Genomic DNA, 21,171 nt, shown 5'->3' on the forward strand with positions numbered 1-21,171 from the left:
TTTCTGCTGTAAATGACACTTGTCTTATTGAGCTACTTCAGATGCTACATAGAACACCCATATACCTATGCAAGTACTGCAGAATTACTGTTCTGAGTTTCAAAATATCTGAGAATTGAAATCCTACCTGCAGGAGCCTTAGCAAGTAACACTGCAGCAAACATGCAGAACAAAACAAACAATCATTGTCACAAGTCCTGTCAGACTCTTATCATATCTGTGAGTACAGTGAGCAGATAGCAAAGTATGTTTTTTATATATACAGCCAACCAGAGACATACCAGGCAAGTCTACCAGTAGCATCAGCATATCCTATTCATTCAGAAGGAACTCTACAATTTGGTTTGGAAAAGAAGTATTGGAGATATTTGAATTCTAACCACAACTCATTTTAAAACCACAGTGGAGCTCAAAACTAATAGGCATAAAGTGTATCTCTTACTAAATAATGTTTTTATAAAATTCTTAGTTCTTTTCAAAGCATGAAAAAAAAATAATCTTAATCACTTCCAACAGAAAACTCTATTGTCTGTGATTTAACATTTATATATATAAAACTAACTCACCTATCTCTGAAGTAAAGCATTGCCACTATTCACAGAAAACAAGAGCTCATCTGAACAACTCAGCAATGGAAACACCTGCTTGATGACAGTAAATGCAAACCAAAGAACACAAATAGTACTTGCAATGCCATTTACCTCATCCTCAGAGTAAAAAATCTTTTTTCTTCTTATTGACAAATTTGTAAACCAAGGAAAACTGTATCAATGATCTCTTTTTGAAGAGTACGCTCTCATGTATAACACGAATCACAATACACATATCAGGGATTAATGGAAATCTGAAAGCTTCTTACCAAGTACCCCAAGGCGATAGTTGACCGTGATGACTATCACATTCCCATAACTTGCTAGAACACTGCCATCATATAAATTTCCAGTGCCTTCCATGTAGGACCCTCCATGAATATACACCATCACAGGCTTAGGTCCCCCACTGTCCCGAATGTCTGGAAAAAATATTAAGACACATTTTATCTCAAGAAAGAGTCAAACAGGATGCATGCAATATTTACTTATTAATTTAGTGAGGTTATTTTTCTTGAAGTGTTTCTCAAGCAACATCTTGACATAAGAAAATGGGCAGGCAGTATAAGTGTTTCCTTGTGGTTTCCAAACTTATAACTACAGTTTATATTTTTGAAACACTTATTGGCCTCAGTAAAGCAGAAAGGGATTGAAAATGGTAACACTTGCTCAAATGCAATGGGGCTGTGGTCTGACTGTGTTCCTGCTGAATTGGACATTAAATGTATATTAATGCCACTGTGAGCACATTTATGCATAGCCTATTCAGAACATCTCAGCCCATCCTTCTGCTCACTCAGCTGAAGGCAATCCATCATATTAAGGTAAAGAAGCTTTCTCCTCATACACTGATAGTTTCCAGTATGACAAGTCAATAATGTATAAATTACAAATTCTTTATAAACTTATATGTTAGCTGTCTTGTTAGTTCTAAAGCCCAAAAGTTTAGAAATGACTTGGAAGCTGTTTAAAACTTAGACCTCAGACACACATTATATATATAACCTGACTAGCCTGATGGTTAAGAAAAGTGGGTACTTCTTTATTTACTCAACTGTGGCAAGGAGTTTTTGCTGCACCTGAAAGGGATGACCCTGCATTCAAACAAAAAGCAAGTGTCCTAAATGAGACACTGAACTCAAGTAACAATTTTAAATCCTAGTAGCTCTACCATTCTCTCAGAAAATTAGATACTGACACATCTTTTGAGGCTTCTTTTTAATGAGGACATTGATTTGGGTATCCTTTCCCTCTCAGACTGTGTGATTTTCAGATAGATGCATCTACTCAGGACAACATCTTGAATATCTGAAAACTTGAATCACTGCTGCTTCTCGTGAGGACTGCCCTCTTAAGCACCAACTTAAATAAATTGTTAATTGAGAACAGGTAGAATAAGATTTGCTTTTAAAGGTTTGTTTTTCTTTGATTGGAAAGAAAACAACTAAAATATGACCTTAAAGTTTTCATTTGTCTGGATTAAATTGTATTTTGAGCTAATTTACTGGCAGAGTCTTTTCTCCCATCTGACATGAACTCTAATATTCCATTCTAACAGTCCTTACAAATAAAGACAATAACAAGAGAGCATATGAAAACTTCCCAACGAGGAACTGCAGTGCATATTCTGGTTCAAAGATGTTTCTGTCATTACGAGAGCATTCAAGTGAATTCCCTGATTACTCACTTCAGCATTCGAAGAAATCTCAGATGCATTGTTGATTCCTTCAATTTGGATGAATCTTATTTAAGATTCTACTAGGTAAGATCACTCTAGACTTGCATGAATTGTTCTGAAGTGCTATAAGGATGACTTGGGAAGGGCAGTTAAACTAAAAGCTGTGCTTTTAAAATTTGCTGGAAAAGATCAGCACAGATGTGTCTGTTTATAGAAAGCCAGGTGCTTACTATTAATTTGATATTGATTGTAATTTGAAGAAAATGCCAGAATGGTCAAGATCAGAAATTGGATCTCCAATATTAGAAGTATCAGAACAATCATTTATTCAAGACCAAAAGGATGATGAAGGGTTCTACATGAAATTGCTTGTATTGCTTTCCTTACTCCAGCATTCAGTAAGGGCTTTCCAACAAGCAATTTTCAGACTGCAGTGCTAAGGAGATTACTTCTCTTCATTGTCCACAGGATAGAATTGTAAGCTCCTGATGTTTAACATCTACTCCAAGGCAGAAGTGTTGTGAAATTCCCACACTGTTTTCAGTAGCTGGCATGCTTATAGCCTGCGCCTTTTTTTTCCTTATTATTGCTATTATTTGGTACAACTATGGAAGCAATAATAAATTATTAATCTGAAATCATTGTCTGACTGTTCCCAGCAGAAACTGTACACACTTAATTGTATGCTTGGTGGTAGCACAGGGGGAGAGACTGTCTCAGAATTCTTCTTTAATTAAAATTACATAGAATTACAGAGCACCAACTGTGAACAGTAATGAAATGTTGGTAGCACTGGCCTGTTTATCTGGGAAATAATATTGGGATATTTAGAAAAGAATGGGTGCCTGTCTTCAGAGAAAAGCAGGCATTTGTGACTTAAATCAGACACAATTTACTTGGAGTAAACTCTGTCTGTGCCATATTTTTGTTATCCTCTCACTACTATGTTTGTAAACACCACAGGCAGATAAAGAAAGGCTCATTTTAAACTCAAAGAGATCACTGCAGTTCTTTCTGCTCATGTTCAGCAGTGGTCTCTGAAAACTAGAGTTACATTTTCTCACACATTAAAAACAGATACTTGTGTTGGAAGTAGCTTGCTCTGAACAGGCCAAAATAACTGGGGTGCAAATGTGACATTTCATCCAGGAATTGTATATTTAGATAAAATTTAATGGAGGTGTGGGCAGTACATTTATAAAGTCCTGCTTTAAACAAACATGACACATAAGTAATTTAGAGCCGCGCAGTAGCAGCAGTGTCCAAGACCCTTCTCAAACTTAACTCTTCTAGTTTTATTCACACAGAAGGTAAGTTTGGAGTGCAATGATTTGTTTGGCTTTAAAGTGCTGGTTTATAAAAGATATAAGTAGGTCTTATGATATTGCTGTGAACAATCTTATTTATATGCTGTATACATTATCTTTCTTATTATGATTTCCATCATCTCTCCTCGGTACCTTCCTAATGTTTGTTGCAACTGTTTTTTATGCCAGCTCTTAATTACATTGCAGGCAATTTAGGAATGGGGCTATTCTTTATTCTGTGTTTGTTATATCACACAACAGGGAACTGAGCCTGACTGTGAATATTGGCCACGATTGTCATCTATAACAAAACATAATTACACATTCAGTCATTTGAAACTCATGTGAATTGGCCACGTGACTTAAGTATAACGTGCAGAAAACCATCAAAACGGGAAAGGAAGAAACCTTACTGGGAGAAAACTCACAAGAAGAAGAAGCAATTCACTATACATGGCACGAGCAGAATTTGCTATATGACAAAACTGGAATTTTCTAAAACATTTCATTTCTAACTAAAAATTGTGAAGTTGTGATGTAGGCTTTTAAGTTAACTTTTCATGCTTTTTGGAACTTGAAATAACACTGGAACCTAACCTACTTTTAGGTAGTTTACTGTAAAACCTACATATTCCTTACACAGATCATCGCTGGATAAAAGTGGTTCACTTTCGCAAACATTTTTCATATAAAGTTCATTGGAGCATTGTACCAATCAATGCAATATTTCTGACTGTTCAAAAGCCCTTTGAAAGTATGCAATCTTGCAGTCCAAATTCATCAAAAGCATCATAGATGCATGCTATAAATTAGCAAATGCCCGTATCAGTACTAATATATAAACATCCAATTAATGTTATATTTTAAACCTGTGATATTAGCTAGGTGGCCTGAGACTGCTAAAATACCTGTTGAACTCCTGGTGGGAATGCAATGAAGTTTCAGCCATATTTCATATATTAAAAGACTGCCTCTACACATTAAGTTTGAGCTAAATAAAAATAATTCCTTTTCTTTCATTTGTTTTTGTATCTGTGAAATAAAAGGAGCATTTGGGCTATCCTGGAATGCCTAATTGCACTTGCCTGAAAGAAAGGGATTTGAGATCCCAATGAAGGTCTATAAAAATATACTTTGCAATGTAAAAAAAGAGACAATTTTTGAAGGTTGCTACAGGTAAGTATGTGAAGGATGGTCTAATTACAGTGGGACCTCAATGGACAGCTAAGTAGCAACTTTAAACTGTTAAATGATGTCTAGAAATGCAAAAGCTGAGACTCTTCACCATACAAGCAATACTTGACACTGATAAAAATATAGCAGAGTCCCAAGGAGGTACTTAAACTAAAGGTCTGTCAAAATTTGTACTATGCTTTTCTTTTAGTGTTAATAATATCACTGCACCCATCATCTGAATTGAGCTTCTTTGTGTAAAGGGAAAATAACATTGCTAAAATTTAATATGCAAATAGCATGAGAATCTGTACACAGGAATAGGAATCACAGAACTAATAGGAATGGGAGATAAAGTGAACAGAAGATGTCTAAGTGTTTCCTTCAACAAGTCCATCCAAAGCAGTAAAATCTGTGCTACTCCTGTCTGGATGGAACTCATTAGGGGCCATAATTAAAGCTTGGAACGTGTGGTTGCTTTCTGAGGTAAATGAATGTGTTCTGCTGTTTACTGATCTCTGAAGTCCAAAAATGTACAACCAGAGCCAGACGGAATGATTGTTTCTCTCCCCATTTCTTACCATGACAGCTGAAAGCAGACGACAAGCTAAACTTAGCAACCTAGTCTATTTTAATACTAATAGAGCAATAGGATTTTCTGGAAAAGATCCTGTTTTCTGAAATGCTTTCTTCTCCTGTGCCAGTGAAGCTACAGACTGTTAAGCATATGAAGGAAATTGCAGATGGATTTTGCATCATTAGCAATTTAAAATTGAAGAGAGAATTTTGTTTTTGATTTAAAACATGCTCTGGACCAAGAACTTCCTTCATTCTATGAAGTTCAATGGCCCCTGTAAGGCAGAGCATCACACTAAATGATCAGAATGATCACAGTTACAGCCTGTGAACAAACAGCAACATCTGTTCCCAATCTGTCTCCTATTTCACAGGAGGGATTGGAATGGAGAAGGGAAGAATAGCTGCATCTAGCAATTACACTGCAGCCCTCACTTTGAGGCACTCATTGACAGTTCCTTGCTTTGCTGTGGACATGGCATCTGCATTCTCCACAATGTCTGTATTCCTCATTTCTAAAAATGGAATAATAGCATTCCTCTATCTCAGAAGGATGTTGTGACAGTGAATACATTAAAAATTGAGATGCTCAGATAACATTGGGGACTAAATAAGGATCTAAGATTGACAGATTGATTTTCTAAGTAATGTGTGTATGACAGAATGGTGGATGAGAAGAATTCATTTGTGAGCAATCCTTCATGGATATTTAATACAACACTAACTACTTAGAAGTCCAGTTGTGATCACTGAGTATGTAGGCTTATTAATAACTTGTGTTGCTGTATTAAGTCATGCTAGCAATTTTAGCATACAGGAAATGAGGGCCTAGATATATATTTTTTCTCCTGTAGCCATATTAAATGAAATAAAAATCTTGCACTATGAAAATGCTAGTAGAAATATATTAACATTATCAAGATATTTTGCTTTTTAAAACAAACTTCACTTCTAGACTGTGTGCACGCATGAGGAAGGTGCTGTTTGTTCAGCTGCTGAATGACTTAAATTTTGCTATATCTATGCTAGATATTACTTATCTCCATGTCAGCAAATAGGTGTAAAAATTAAATAATAGTAAAAACTGGTATAAAGATTCAAAGATGCTCACTGGTTGCAGCTCTTTTTGCCACTCCTATTTCTAGTGCCTGCCCAGGTAATTCAATGTTTATTGAAAAACAGGTAAGCAGTCCCATGAAAGGGCTACACAAACAAGAATGCTATCAGACTGGGGGGAAAACGGGTATTTATATAATTTGACTGCGCACATATTTCACATTGGTAAAAACTGAAAACACCTTCATTTTTTAAACAGCAAATTTGCAGATCATTAGCTGGTAATGTGCACTGCTGCCTTCGGGTCTTCTAAAAACAAAAATGAAAAATGATCTAATTAAGTCTGGTCTACTGGTTGCAACACATACCAGAGATCCATGTTTGATTGCTGATTGCAGCACTTGTGCTGACAAGGTTTGGCCAGCAATACTGGCAGTGACTTGTGGCAGATAGGAATAGGATTATTGAACGCTGTTTTAAAATGAAATCTGATCAAACTCTGATGTGTGAGTGACACAACACAGAATACTTTGCAGGCATTTGAGCCAAGGAGTTGCTATGAGAGATTTTTTCATTGAGAAAGGCTTACAACAAATGTAAGTGGGAGTTCTGAAATTCCTACATAATACAGAAACCATCCTGGGCATTTTAGAAATCTCTGGACATCTGCTTACGTAGCTTGGATTCTGTGGCTATGTGAGACAGTCCAGGTCTCCCTAATTCCAGCCACATCATTCATTTAGTTTAACGTTGGCTATATTTTGCTCCCAGTATCACAACTGTACTTTTAATCAATATAAAATCTATCATGCTGCAAAAGGCAAAGGGTTGAATGGTCAGATTAGAAATCTAGAGAAGTTGCTTTGTACTTCCTGTCTATTTTTCCTGCTGCTCACATCCTAATACATGACAGGTAGTTTGTGAACTCCTCAGTTCTGCATATGCGAAACATGCAAGAGCTCCAGTGCAGAGAACAGGTTCACAAAGCAGGCCATCCAATGCAACTGCTCCCCTGAGAGACAGTGAAACGCCGTGCCTCAGCACACAGTGTTTCTACTAACCTAGCAGACATTCCCAGCAGCCTTCAGTATCTACTGGTCATAAAAATTTAAGCTTGCCCTGTCTCTCTGAGACTCCTGGAAGTAGCAAACATCCAATTAATGCTTGCATTCTTCTATTGGCACAGAAAGGGGAACAAAACCACCACTTGTATGCCAGAGAAAATTAATCCCAGTCCCATAAAGTACAGAGATTTATTAATGTTGTAAATGTGTTTCTTTCCCTCTAGATTGATTGCTGTGCTCTTACAGTCCTCTCTCTCCTACAGCTGTTAATGTGGGAGTTGGGTTTTCCCTGACATGGATGCTGGTTCTCCAGAGACAGAGATCCCTACTCTCATTTGACTGTGTGTTAAACTGCTTTCTGATAGCAGCCACTGCAGAATGGCAGCAAACTGTTTTACTAGTATCCTGTAAGTGTGTCTACTTACGCATTGACTTAACAAATGTTAAGGCATTAACATCTGTCCTGGCAATTATACAGCAAATTAGGAGAGCCATTAAGGTCCACTGGATGAATAAACCGGGTTTCAAACTGTTTCTTGAAACATTGTTAAAACAAGACAGAATCACTCTTACAGTGGCTCATCCAATGTAACGTGTCTCAGAGAATTCACAAGAATATCTTTTGCCATGCTTTGTCATGAACTAACATAAAAATGTCTTGGACTCAGAGAGCTAAGTGGAGTTGAATAGCATGAGAGCTTTCAAATGAGTTTTTTCAATTAGAATTTCTTTCAGATCTTGGGCCAGCTGGTGGCCTTTTATTTACATACTTAACTTCCACTTTAGAAGAGGATTAAGTAAAATGGAAGTTTGTGAGTTTACATGTAAAATCCCTGCTCTGTTACTAGTTAAGAAGCCGAATGCTGATATTTCCCTTCCTTCATCTTTTGTGATAAGACCAAAACAGTTAATTATTAAAATTTTAATAAGAGCCTTAGTGTTTACAAATTAGGCTTTATCATGAAATCTGGCCAAAATAACCAGTGTTAACAAAGCAACAAGTAGAACCTACCAGGCTTATATTTGTTTTATACACTGGCCATAAAAAAAACAAACAAAAAAAACCCAAAATATGTGCCTAAGATTCGCAACTTTGAAACAAATCTAATTGAAGGGAGGAGACTACTCAGGAGATAGGGCCCGTTGTTACCATTTTCATTGCCTTGAATAAAAATCAAATCTGCAAAGCTTATAACAGATATAATACATAAACTAAATTGTCTGCTTGACATTTCAAAGTTTTGATATGACTTGGTAATAGGGATTCTAAGGAACACAAGCAGATAGACATCTTTGCATGCTTGTGGAAAACAGATGGGATCAGATTCCTTTAGATGGCATCAGTTTAGCTCCACTGAATTCACAGTTGCTGTGCAGAGCCTGACCAACTGCAAGTACTGCAGCTGCTCCAGGGCTGCCCCTCTTGTACAAGGAGGTGGGGCAGTCATACAAGTACTCGTATTTGTTCTGGTCACTATAAATGCAAAAGGTTTTGTATTTGGGGAGATTCAGTTGCTTAAGAGACACTTTTTTGGAAGTTTTCTGTATTTTTTCCTTTTACGAACAAAATATTTGATAAGTTTATCAAACTGATATCGGTCAGTGAAAAAAACAAAAAAGAAACATCTTTTTACTTGGTGAAATACATAGGGTTAGAAAACATGCAAAAAGGTGTACAGATAAACTTTAAAAGAGTGTTAGTTCAAATAGAATGGACAAAATTGAGTCAAAAGGTGGAATGCAACATATCAAAAGTCCATTTCAAGAAAACAAAAAACCCTCTGCTTTAAATATTGTTACTGTTTGGTATCAAAACGTAGAACTTAACGACATTTTCTTTTAAAAAAATTTAAAATATATATATATATATGTATAACAACAAGCAAGAAGACAAAACACATCAAAAATGGGAATAATAATTAAAAAAAAACTCTTCAAAAGAAGACAAGAAGTCAAAAAAAGAGGGGGAGAAAAAAGATTTTCAGGGATCCTTGTCATGCAAATCAGTTTGGCGGCAAAAAAATACCTTCATCTTCAGCACCGTCATTATCACCTAAATCATCTGTCTGTTTCTTTGTAAGGGGACCTAGGATTGAGAACGGAGAAAATGGAGGAAAAAAGACAATTCAAGAATATACAAGACTGAGGAAAAAAAAACAGTGATATTAAATTCCAATGGACGTTTCAAGAAAAGCATTTGCAAGGAGGGAAATCTCAGTTTATAACAACCAAATTTTCATCCAGTCTTTAAATATTACTGCAATACCTTCCCTGGGGGTATGGCTATTAGAAACAACCAGCACAAGAATCAAAGATTGCCCAGTGCTTTACTTTTGTTAAATGAAGAATCAAAGTTTGTTTACTAAAAGCATACCCGCTACAATAGATTATGCAGAAGCACTTAATTTCTTAATTAGGAATAATGGAGACAAACGTCAAATTATCTTACATTTGATAACATCAGGTAGCTAATAAACATCTGCATTTGGTTAAAACAAAACTTCCTGTGCAATGCAAATTCTCATTCTCTTTCCTTTTTGATACATTTATTACATTCTCATTTAAATAATAGTTTCCCTTGAAACCTTTGACCACCTGCTGAGATATCTGTAAGAATCATGAAAATCCATAAGTTGAAACAAATGTGAAATCCTAGACCGACTGAAAACAATGATTTTTGCCATTGATTTCAATGGGGAAGGGTTTCACCACAGTATACAGAAGCTCCATTGAGTGTGGAAGTGCACTTTTAGCTTGGGCAGAATGTGCTCTATAATAATTTCTTACTTCCATAAATAGTTTGAAACACTCATGCCCAGCACTATATCATTAACAAGTCTTAATAGATGTATCACATTTTCCAGTGGGAAAAATGCCCACACTTTTACTGAGTAATAAAAATATGCACCAGAAGGAAAGTCAAAGGCCATTTTGAAAATATTTCCACGTCATATTTTATACACTTACAAACAAAAGACAGTTGGAACTCAACATTATCTTTCCTTTACTACTATTTTTTTGTTCAGAGCACTCTCATTTCCATGACATTCTGTAATCTGCATGCAAAAAAGCAATCAGTACAAACAGGACTAAGTAACAAAAAACAAAAGAAAGAAAGAAAAAAAAAAAAAAAAAGCCAGCCAAGCACAGAGTTGAAAACAAGAACCATCTCATGCATAAAATAGCAATAGACAGAAACACCAACAAAAGAAGATGAACGGTGTGTGCTGATATTTGCGGTAGATGTAGGCAAGAGACATGCATTAAATCTGAGCACCATTGTTATAACATTTGCACTGAAAAAGCTCTTCTTTTACAGCATATTAGTCATTCAGCAGTAAACTTGTAGGCTTTTTTGGTGAAATACCATGTATTTGAGTGATGCATTTAAAATAAACAAAAAATGTTTGTACCAGGTGCATGGATTTAAGAAACAGAAACAACCCATGAAGCACCACGAGATTTTAGCTGTGAATTTAGGAGCTGAACCATGTTACTGAGAACCAAAACCCAATACCTCAATTATTGCGTCAGTCAGAAGTACAGCTTTAAACTCACTCTAAATACAGAACCACTGAAATTATACATGAAAAATTAAACAAGTGTTTTTATATTTACAACTGCAACAACCATTCTGTGGTGAGCACAATAGCATTTCCTTACAGAAGCCCTGATCAATTATAATCCTTACAATATATGGCATCTAGATACCAGGATCATATCCAAACACACACATTCAAATGACTTGTAGCCCATTATTCTCATACCACAACAGCTTACTTCCAAACGAATAAAACTACAAAAGTGAAAGAGGCATGCAAAGAATAATCATTTCATGGTGGGTTTTCAGGTACAGGTAGAATTAGCTTAAAATTCTTAGAGCTATCCATTTAACCACAATGGAGAAACAGGCACAGCTGAAGATATACACACACAAATCACTTACATGGTTTCTATGCTAACTTTTTAAAGGTCACCAGAAAGGAATAAAGTAGTATATGGAAAGGCAAAAAGCATACAGTTCTCCAAATAAATTGCACAAAAAGGGGCTATTTCCTTTCTGGTTGAAACCATAACTGGTATTACTTTTAAAAAATATGTCCACATCTGGTCTTTATGGTTCCACAGCTCAACAGCAGTTGCACAGAGCATTAAATAGAGCATAGAATTGTTAAGGTTGGAAAAGACCTCTAAGTTTATCTGGTCAAATCTTCAACAAACAACACAAAGGACCAATTTCATACTATGATTTTCACAATATAGTGAAACATCTGAATCTGAATCACTGCATGTTTGCAGGTGGCCTTCCTTTCCTCAGAACGAAAGAGCTTCCATAACTCCTGCCCAAGTTAACGGAAGAATAATTATGTGCTCAGAAATAATTAAAGTCCAGCCATACTAATACTGTTTCTTATCATTCCCTCTGATGAGGGACTAATGTACTTGAGCCCCCAAATACATTAAAGCTGATTATAAATTCTTGATTCAGCAGAAATTAGCTGTGGCCTTTTAGGCCAGATGCACATGGGAGGAATGGACATTGGGGATGTTATTAGCTTCCTGGCCTTGGAAAGCTGTTCATCACAAGAAATGATACTGTAAGTTGACACCATTTTGTAAAACAACAGAACAAATCTCCTAAACTTAATACACCTCTTCTTTTGTGTATAGCTATTGTTCGGGCCAAAGAGTTCTCCTTTAGAAATGGGAAAAGTCAGAACAAATAAGGGACCTTTCATATCAGGTTAAGCAGATTCTTTGGATCTAGCAATTTAGAAATCACCACAGTAATAATCATCCTTTGAGCTAAGGTGTCTGTTCAATAGAAAGGGAAAGATGTGAGATTATGGAACGCTGCTGAAATAACCGAGCTATTAGAATAATTCACTGAATGGATTGTAACTCCATGGAACTGGTTAGTGCACATGTTAAAGGATTAAAGACATCTGTATAATCTTAAATAAGCAACTTCTTGACTATTTCTTCTTTGTTTGTTCAATTTAATACAAAATTAAAAATCTGAATTATTGAAGCCACCCTTGCCTTTTTAGGCACTACTCAGATTCAAGTACAAAATAACCAATCCTCTGTTATTTGAGCTATTTTTTTGTGTGCAATATAAGCCCTACAAGTGAAAAAAAAAAAAAAAAAAAAAAATCAGTGCTGAATTATCCACATATCAGAAATTAGCTGAAACACAATGATGGGTTTTACCCATCTTATGTTTTATAATTTTAAAGAAAATGATGATGAGTTATAATTAACAGTCATCAGGCCTCAACATATCTAGTGAAGACAATTGAAAGAAAAAAAAAATAATTAAAGTCTTACATGTTGAAATGAAAGCATAACTATATAATAATTTTTCTTATAAGGGTAATGACAAACTGGAAAGATGCAACACAATAGTCATCTGATGAATAATGTTATAATATCATCTTATTTCATTTGAAAATTAGAAAGCTGTCAGCAGAAGGAAAAGAACTAGAAATCCTTGCTGGGTCTAATGGAAAAACTGAACTGAAAAAAATACCCACCATCATAATTTATTGCAATAGACAAAATAATCCACCTTACATTAGAGCTTATTATTGTCTTGCTCTCACCACAAGCTCCCTTCTTTCCTTATTTCTCCCCTGTAAATTCCTTTTATTTGCATAGTGTACTTATTTGTAGAGCTTATCAGCAGGGCGAAGCTCTGGCTGTCTTTGCTTTTTGATGATAACATTTGCACTCATGTTTTAACAACAAATGACGGCACAAACCTCGATCGTTTCACCTCTTACTACCTGATTTGTGATGACAATCAAGTATTGTAATTAGAGCCGCAAGTAACTCAAATTTGCATCTACAAGTGAATGACAGCTGCAAATTGAACCCACAAAAGGGTTGCCAACTTTCTTTAAAAATTTAAATGTGTAACTGCTTTGTCGCTAAAGGAGTTATTCTGACACTTCAAGACTAACGCCTGCTGTGTCTTTCATAAAAGCATATTGCTGAAGTGTCACACAAAGAATGTTTAATCCCAAACCTTTTTATTCACAAGATTAATCACACTGGCTGGATCTTGATTTCCCTTAAATCTGAAGGAACTTCATTACTGAACAGTAGATTTGCATGAATTTAAATGATATAAAAATCCATGGCGATGGATAACATTTCTCTGCTTCCCTTTTTAGGTGCAGTCCAAAATTCAGTGTATTTTCCGAGATAAAGGCACTCTATGTTCACATGTCCCACATGGAACAGCCTAAGTGAAGTCTCATTTCAGGCTTCAAATTCCATTCCCTTTACCACTCTACAAAGCTCAATCCCTTTCTCGGTGGCTTTTGGTTACATGACATGCCTTACACAGAGTCATGCAGCAGTACCTGAAATGAAGGCAGGATAAGCACAGATGACTGTGAGAGCCGCAGTGTCCCACAGCCCATCCACTCCACACCAGCTGTGCAGTTTGACAGCACTTTTTTCCTAACAAAGTACAAAGCTGATGTCCTAGATGAGGTACCCTCTAATCCTTACAGGTTTGCAATGTAAAACTCAGCTTGCACTGTGTTCAGTACCCTTAGTACAAGGAAGAAGCAATTCAGAGGAGAACAGCTGACAGCCTGATAATTATTCCTGACACAGTAGCTTCCAAAACATACTGACTTCTGTTCTAGTCCTTAGAAAAGAGGTTAAATTTGAGTAAGAAGAGGAGCACCAAGATATTTGTTTGTCTTGCCAGTGGAGTAAGGAGAGGAACAGACACCTGTAGTGAAGCTGCAGCTGGTCTTCCCATAGGGATTAACTGCAAGCAAAAAGATGCATCAGACAGGCTGGGACTCCGTTGGCCAGCACTGACAGATAAAAACAAGACCTATGTGTTTAACAAGAACCCCTGCAGATGGAGTGCATCCAGAGGAGAGAGATGGGAAAGCAGCAGACATGAAGAATGAAATCCCCAACTGTCATACAGCAGTTATCATCAGCATCCACCACTCTTGTGCAACCTCACCAGCCTATATCATGTCTGTGCAGCTTTTAACATTTCACTGGTATTAATAATTCATGTTGTTTAACAGACACTCACATTCCAGGGTGACACACTACTATAATGAATTGAATGCAACATTACACAGCTGCTCCACCACCCGAACTCCAAAATCATGAATCAATTTTCTCTCTCTACAGTTAATGACTACAATTCAGATCCTAATGAAGACTCATGCACATGTTTAACTTTAAGCTGCTAGGTAAGTTCTCTGAAGTCAACAGGCTAAACCCCCTAATAATGTAAAGACAGATCCGCTACCATTAACAGAACTGCTTCTATTTGCATTTGGCCAGGAGGTCAACTCAGAGTTGAAGTGAACTGGTACTGAGCATCCCAAATTTTGCACCTGGTAAAACTTCCATCAGTTTCAACAAATAATTTGAATCACTTGGACATAATAACAAAGCTTTTTGATGAAATTCAATCATTTTTCTTCTCATAGACACCTTACTTTTTATTTGTGTACGCAAATAATATGCTAAATTCATAATTTACATTAATCAAATTGCTTCCTAAATTTTAGGAAGACATGAATTTGTTCCTATCAATTTTCCTATCAATAATCTTCATATTCTTTCAAACATGTCCCCAGTGTTGCTGTACAGCACTACAAATCACAGTGCAATAACTGAAGGATGCTTTTCAAGCATAGAGGAAGAGAGAGCACCAAGAAAACACCATCAATTTCAGTTAAAATGGTAAGGTTTGAGCTATATGTTGATGTTTTTCTGCTCTTTGTATTATTTTCTATCAGACAGGTAGTACTAGCCTTCAGAAATAACAAAATGTTTGCTACCTCTTACCCTAAATACTAAAATGATTTGTCTTTCTATTCCCAGACGTGGTATCAAAAATATTCATCCAAATGCTGTCACAGTCTGCCCTGTACTGGAAAAGCCTTCCCCTTGATTCTACTAACTGCAGAGGCTGTTGTCACAGCATCTGTGTAGTTTTGTTTATGGCACAGCTGAGCCCACTGTCCAGCTCTCAAGACCTCTGTATCCTAATCAATAGCAAAAGTATCTCTATGCAACCACATAACTGAGTACTGCAGAAACCAAGTTAATTGTGCCTAATATTTTCATATAAAGGTTTGGAATGAAATAAGTTCTCCCACTCCTTTCTCCAGTGTACTTCATGTCTTATGGTTTTCAGCTACATGCAGTTCCACACTTCATTGTGCTACTGTAACCCATGCAGTATTTTTACTATCCTGCATACAACACAGATCATAAGCAAGCTTTATTCTTTGTGAGTTCCTTACTATCAGTAAAACTTGATTCTCCATCCACCTCACAGAGCTGAAGTTCTTTAAAGTAGTGAAAGAGAGAACACTTCATTCACCAGCCTAGCAATTCCCTGATACCAGTTCCAAACCTCTGCGTTTTTTGCCATGCTTTCAGCAGTGAGAACAAAGTGTGACTCCATAACAAACAACCAAGGAAAACATCACCTATGCTGAGTCATTCACACTGTGTCATATTAGGCTGAATTGTATTTTGTTAATTGTAAAGGTCTGTCTTCAATATTGTCCACAATTTCCCAGTTATCTAATGCTGCCACATTATGGCACAGAGCTTCCTTGTTCTCACTGTCAAATCCACATTTGCTTCTTGTGATCTCAGGGGTAGAGATACCACTTGTGAAAACATATGTATGTCTTCATGTAAGGACACACTTAAATGTCTTAAAACAGTCATACAATAAAGTTTCTCCCAGGAAGGTAATGGTCAATGATTTGTTTTAGTTATGAACTATGTGGAGATATGTATACACACATATATACTGGCAGGTTCTCCTATGTACCTTTCTAACAGAGATTCTTCCCACAGATGTAAAGCTCTCAGTATTACTGAAATATAAGTAGAAATGCATTCAAAAAAATTCAGTAAGTACCAATACTAAAAACTAAGTGTTCAGAACTACAGACTTTCCATTAACTTGGATCTTGAAAAGAATAGGTACTCCAAGTTAGATATTTCTCCACTACTCAAAGTTTTCAAGGAATCCTCAAAAGCCCTTTAAAATAGGAACTGTGGTCACCAGCTTTGAGAAACACAATTTTATTTGCCAACACTTTTTAACAGAATTGAACTGCGCAGCTCTGAGAAATAGAGATGGGAGAATGGAAAGGGCATCACTTATGTAAAAGGCTGTCAGAAGAAGAGTGCCTTGCCTCAATTTCTTTTTTTCTTGCATTTACAAACTGTATTTGTAGAAGAGCGTAATTTTAAGGTAGGAAAACTCAAAGCATCTCAGCAATGGAACAGTCACAAAACAAGAACAGGCACAGCCAGCTCTTGAAGGTCCGTAGGATCACGCACTTGTCATAGAGAAATCATTTTCATCTTGACATGTTTTCAATATTATCGCAGTACTTGTTTTCAAACCACAGTTCACTTGCTCTTCATGTTATATTAAGAATTCCCAAATGGATAGATAAAAAAACCTTATACCGAACGAAGCATGAAGGGAAATCAGTGCATCACTTCTAATGTAGCAGAACTTACAGACAAGCAATGATACCAGGGACCACATATTTACACAGATACCATCGATTCCTACAGAAGGCTCAAAACCCTTGTAATAGAAGCTTCCCACTACTTAATAATCTAATGAAACTAGTGAATGGGAAATGATCATGAAAATAAAACAGCTTTACAAAATGTCAAGTTCAGCTAAAACTTAAAGAATAGAATGTCAGAGTTTCCATTTGCTTCCATTTCACAAGATCCACTTAGGTGAGAATGGATGAGTTCAGGACAATGTAACATTTCTAACCCCTTATCTGTTGACAGTGACAGCACTTTGGAGGAAAGCATCACAAGGCACCATGATAAAAGAATAACGTTTCTCACCACTGAAACAAACAAGCAAAACAAAACCGGCCCTCTCCCTTTTTTCCTTATTAATTGCCATCTCAGAAGCCTGCTTACTTTGGACCACTACAAAGGGCAATTATAAGTCGTTTCTCTATTTCTCTATTTTAAAAGCTGTTCCTGGTGAGGTAAGATTTTTATTTTTCTAACAAACACAAAATTTACACAAATAGCATGAATTCCTAAGTTAAAATAATGGTCCAAGGTTTCATGCTACTCCTTCTGATAGCAACTTGTAGCTAAATTAATATGGAATTGTAACAACTGCACAGATGTCAATGCACAGAGCATTAAGATGTTTTATAATCACACTTTAGTGATAATTACTATCATAATTCTTTGCTTTAAAAAAACAGTCCCTGATATGATTAGAACATCAAATCCATGGGGATACTTCTGGAAAGTGTTGAGCAAACACTCCTCATGACTCTGCCCCAAGTCAACAGAAGCTCGTGGAAAGGTGACACAATAACGCAAGCTACATCCTGTCATGCAAAATTTCTACAGCAAGCATAGAAAAAGTTACGAACAGAACAATACTGCAGACTATTTAACAAAAAAGGAAACTGAATGACCTTCACAATCAGCTAATACTTTTTTCCTGCAGGTCAAAGCCTCCTTTTGCTTGAGGATCCAACTGTATAAAATAAAAGTACAAGCCCTTGTTTTCACTTCACCATCAACAATTTGAATTAACCACAGTTGAGGGCAACATTTTAAGTTTACAATTTTCCTATAAGAATTTGGTTTGCTATCATTGCAGATTCAATAAAGTTTTGGTAACATTAGATATTCATTTTGGCTATTTTGCTACAGGATTATTCAGTAAGCTGTAAATGCAGAAGATTTAATGTAGGGGGGAAAAAAGGTGTTAATTCAATTAACTTTAGTAGGCTCTGATAGTTTTTAATCGTGCCTTCAGATTTACAGATGTGATAAGCATACTTTAACTTCTTGATTTAAATGTAGGAGAAAGATGTAGAAATGTATTCTGAAGTAAGAAAGTCAGGTAATCCTCTTTCTCCCGGGATTTGCTGTTTACAATGTGTGTATATCTGACAGATAAAGAACAGATGCAGATGTGATAGTTTGGAAGCAAGAGAGAAGGAACCTATTACTGATAGTAACTTCCTAAAAACAAACCATTGTTTATTTTTCTTTTATTATCTCCTGGAAACAATACTGAACAATGATATTCAGTAAGTTGTTTTATCTCAAGTTTTTGAATGAGCAGTTGTGGGTTTGTTTTTTTTTTTAATCACTATTACACAAGCTAAAATTTTCTGGAAATAATTATAGACAGAATTCTATACAGAGTAAGCAAAATGACCTCTTCATTTAAATGCACGAATTGAATATTCAGCTTTATATTGTCAGATGCTGCTAAAAAACAGTGCTAACATTTCAGTAGAAAGCAATGGAAACAACTTTGCAATTGGCATTATTTGTCAATTAAGCCCATGTACACATAAGATTAGGATTCACTGCAGTTTTGCAAAGGATTACAAAGACTGACATGCTGAGCTCTGCTACATCCTCAGCTGGACCCACTCTCACAGAAGTTACAGGACTTGTCATTTGCCACTGCCTTTCTGAACAGAGAAATGTAATACCCAAACATACACCCTTGCACCTGTAAACACCATTGATGTTAGCAACTACATCTCTGCAAATGATAATAGGTGTTCAGATATCTCGATCACACAGACAGCTGCAGGATGAGTGACTCCTACACCATCAAATCTTAATCTTCATATGAATCCCACTCCAATTTCCAGAAATTATGATTAAACAGAGAAAGGGCAGGAGGGGAAGTTACCTTCCCTTGCATGCAACCCAGTAAGACTTTTGGTTTTGTTTCTTGATGCAATCAATTTCATAGTTTTACAGAACTTGCCCATAAATTGCTAATTTGCGTGTGCAGTTCATTTCATGCAGACGGGAAGAACTGAACTTATAAATTCAACACACTGTGCACTATGTTTATATGATCATCTGAATTTCTATTGTCTTGAATATTAGTTCACATCACTGAAAGCACAGATGAGTGATTCACATGAGTATATGTCATATCCAACATTTAATGAACCCTTGAAATCTTGCAACTAGTTGCATCTGTCATCTTTGCTATGTCAAATAATAAACTGTACAGCCTATACTGGTTTTCAGACTTGAATTAAAGGTCCCAAAGTTTTCCTTGCGATCATCCTTTATAGATAAATCCATTACTGGAACCTATGAATGGAGAACAAGTTACCTAGAAACCTCTACCACCCTGGTAGCAAAATGCCCCATTTACTGCTCTCTTTACAACCACTCAGGCCCCAAAATACTTATTTTATAGCCACCTACTACAATTTCTCACTGGAGAAATGTTCCAATCTCCATTTGCTAAAAAATTTGCCCCAGTGTTTCATTTTGTCTTGGAATTTTAATTTTCTTAAAAAGAAAATTATACATTTAATGGACCACAGCTGTCTGGAAAGTATATATTTGACAGGCATACAGAGCTAATTTGGAAAATGAATATCATTTACTCGATGAGTCACAACGAATATCTGTAAATATCTAAGTTCTTCACTAGAGACTAGTCTGAGAAGCGTTGATACATACAAGTCATGGTTAAACACACAAACAGTTCCACAGAGAACTGAGGCCAAAGCTAACAGCTCCCATCTTCCTTATTGATTTCATGCTTTTCTTCCTTGATGAAGTCCAGAAGTGAGATACTGTCAAAGAGTTCAAATTGTGAATGCAACAGAGACTGTTGCAGTTTTATCTGTTTTGCAGAAGAGAAATCCCATAGTACGGCAGCAGGCAGCCTCTTGCTGCAGATGAAATAATACCTCCATTAAAGACTGGCACTTGGGGAGAGGCCTGGCTCTCAGCAGTAGCAGTAGCTCTGGCACTGCATGGCATGCCCCCAGCTGCTATCTTCCCATGCCCTTTAAACATGAATTTGTCCAGCTCTGTGTCAGAAGAAAACATGGATATTGAATGTTACAGGGAAGGTGGAGCAGGGAGAGTAAGAAGCAAGAACATATAGATGTGGCTTCATCTGTGCCTTTGATAGAGAACACCAGGGACACAAAACACTGTGGTGATTTGGCAAAGCGTTTAAGGATTTGAGTAACATTTGAGTAACTTTAAGAACATGAGTAACTTCTGTCTCATTGGATTCTCCCCACTTACATCAATGGGAACTTCTGAAGATATTTCTTTGGTGACAGTTCCAAGAAGTCTCAAAGTGTAATTTAAGATAGAAGTGGAGGGAGATTTCCAGTAGACAGTCGCTGGATCATTGTTCTTAACTATTCTAACAATGCTCATTCTTTTCAGTTAGATTAATAATTAAATGTTATGTGCCTAAAACTTTATGTAGACTTTCCTAAAACAAAATGTAATTGTAAAATTATGCCTTCACCATGCAATTTCTGCTTTAGCATTTTGCAAGACTGAGGTTAATGCAGCTGTGTGAGGTTAAAGCAGCAGAATGCCAGGCACTGAAGACAGACATTCCGAAAGAGCAAACTTCAAGTCAGGGCATACTATCCAATATAAATTAATATTTTAAATTTTATAAAATAATTCCTGTGTTTCAGTGTTATAACACTCTAGTAAGCTCTTCCCATATTCAAGATCATGATTAAAAACACCACCCTGTTTAACAGAAAAAAATTCTATATCCAGCAAGTTACGTTAGTTAAAGGTTGATTAGTATATTTGAAAAGGAAACTGAGGTTCCAGCAACAGTTGAGATTTGCTCACTTCTTAAAGCATGAAAAACCACATTAAGATGACCTACTAGAAAA

The 21,171-nt window shown here is 36.3% G+C and overlaps 1 protein-coding gene across 15 annotated transcripts in view; it reads right to left on the bottom strand.

The window, feature by feature from the left end:
• Positions 1 to 21,171, bottom strand: part of NLGN1 (neuroligin 1) — a 431,043-nt gene that overhangs the window by 167,488 nt on the left and 242,384 nt on the right. For 9 of the 15 annotated variants that reach the window (XM_085513654.1, XM_085513656.1, XM_085513655.1 and 6 more), the window contains 2 exons: positions 9,471 to 9,530; positions 860 to 1,012 (listed from right to left, as the gene is read on the bottom strand). In XM_085513654.1, coding sequence (XP_085369780.1) covers positions 860 to 1,012; positions 9,471 to 9,530 — 213 coding nt within the window. The remainder of the gene's footprint in view (positions 1 to 859; positions 1,013 to 9,470; positions 9,531 to 21,171) is intronic. The other 6 variants (XM_085513658.1, XM_085513659.1, XM_085513657.1 and 3 more) reach the window with 1 other exon arrangement.

The sequence above is a fragment of the Coturnix japonica genome, chromosome 12 (assembly GCF_054131305.1).
Source record: "Coturnix japonica strain WE chromosome 12, WE-NBRP24, whole genome shotgun sequence".
NCBI lineage: Eukaryota > Metazoa > Chordata > Aves > Galliformes > Phasianidae > Coturnix > Coturnix japonica.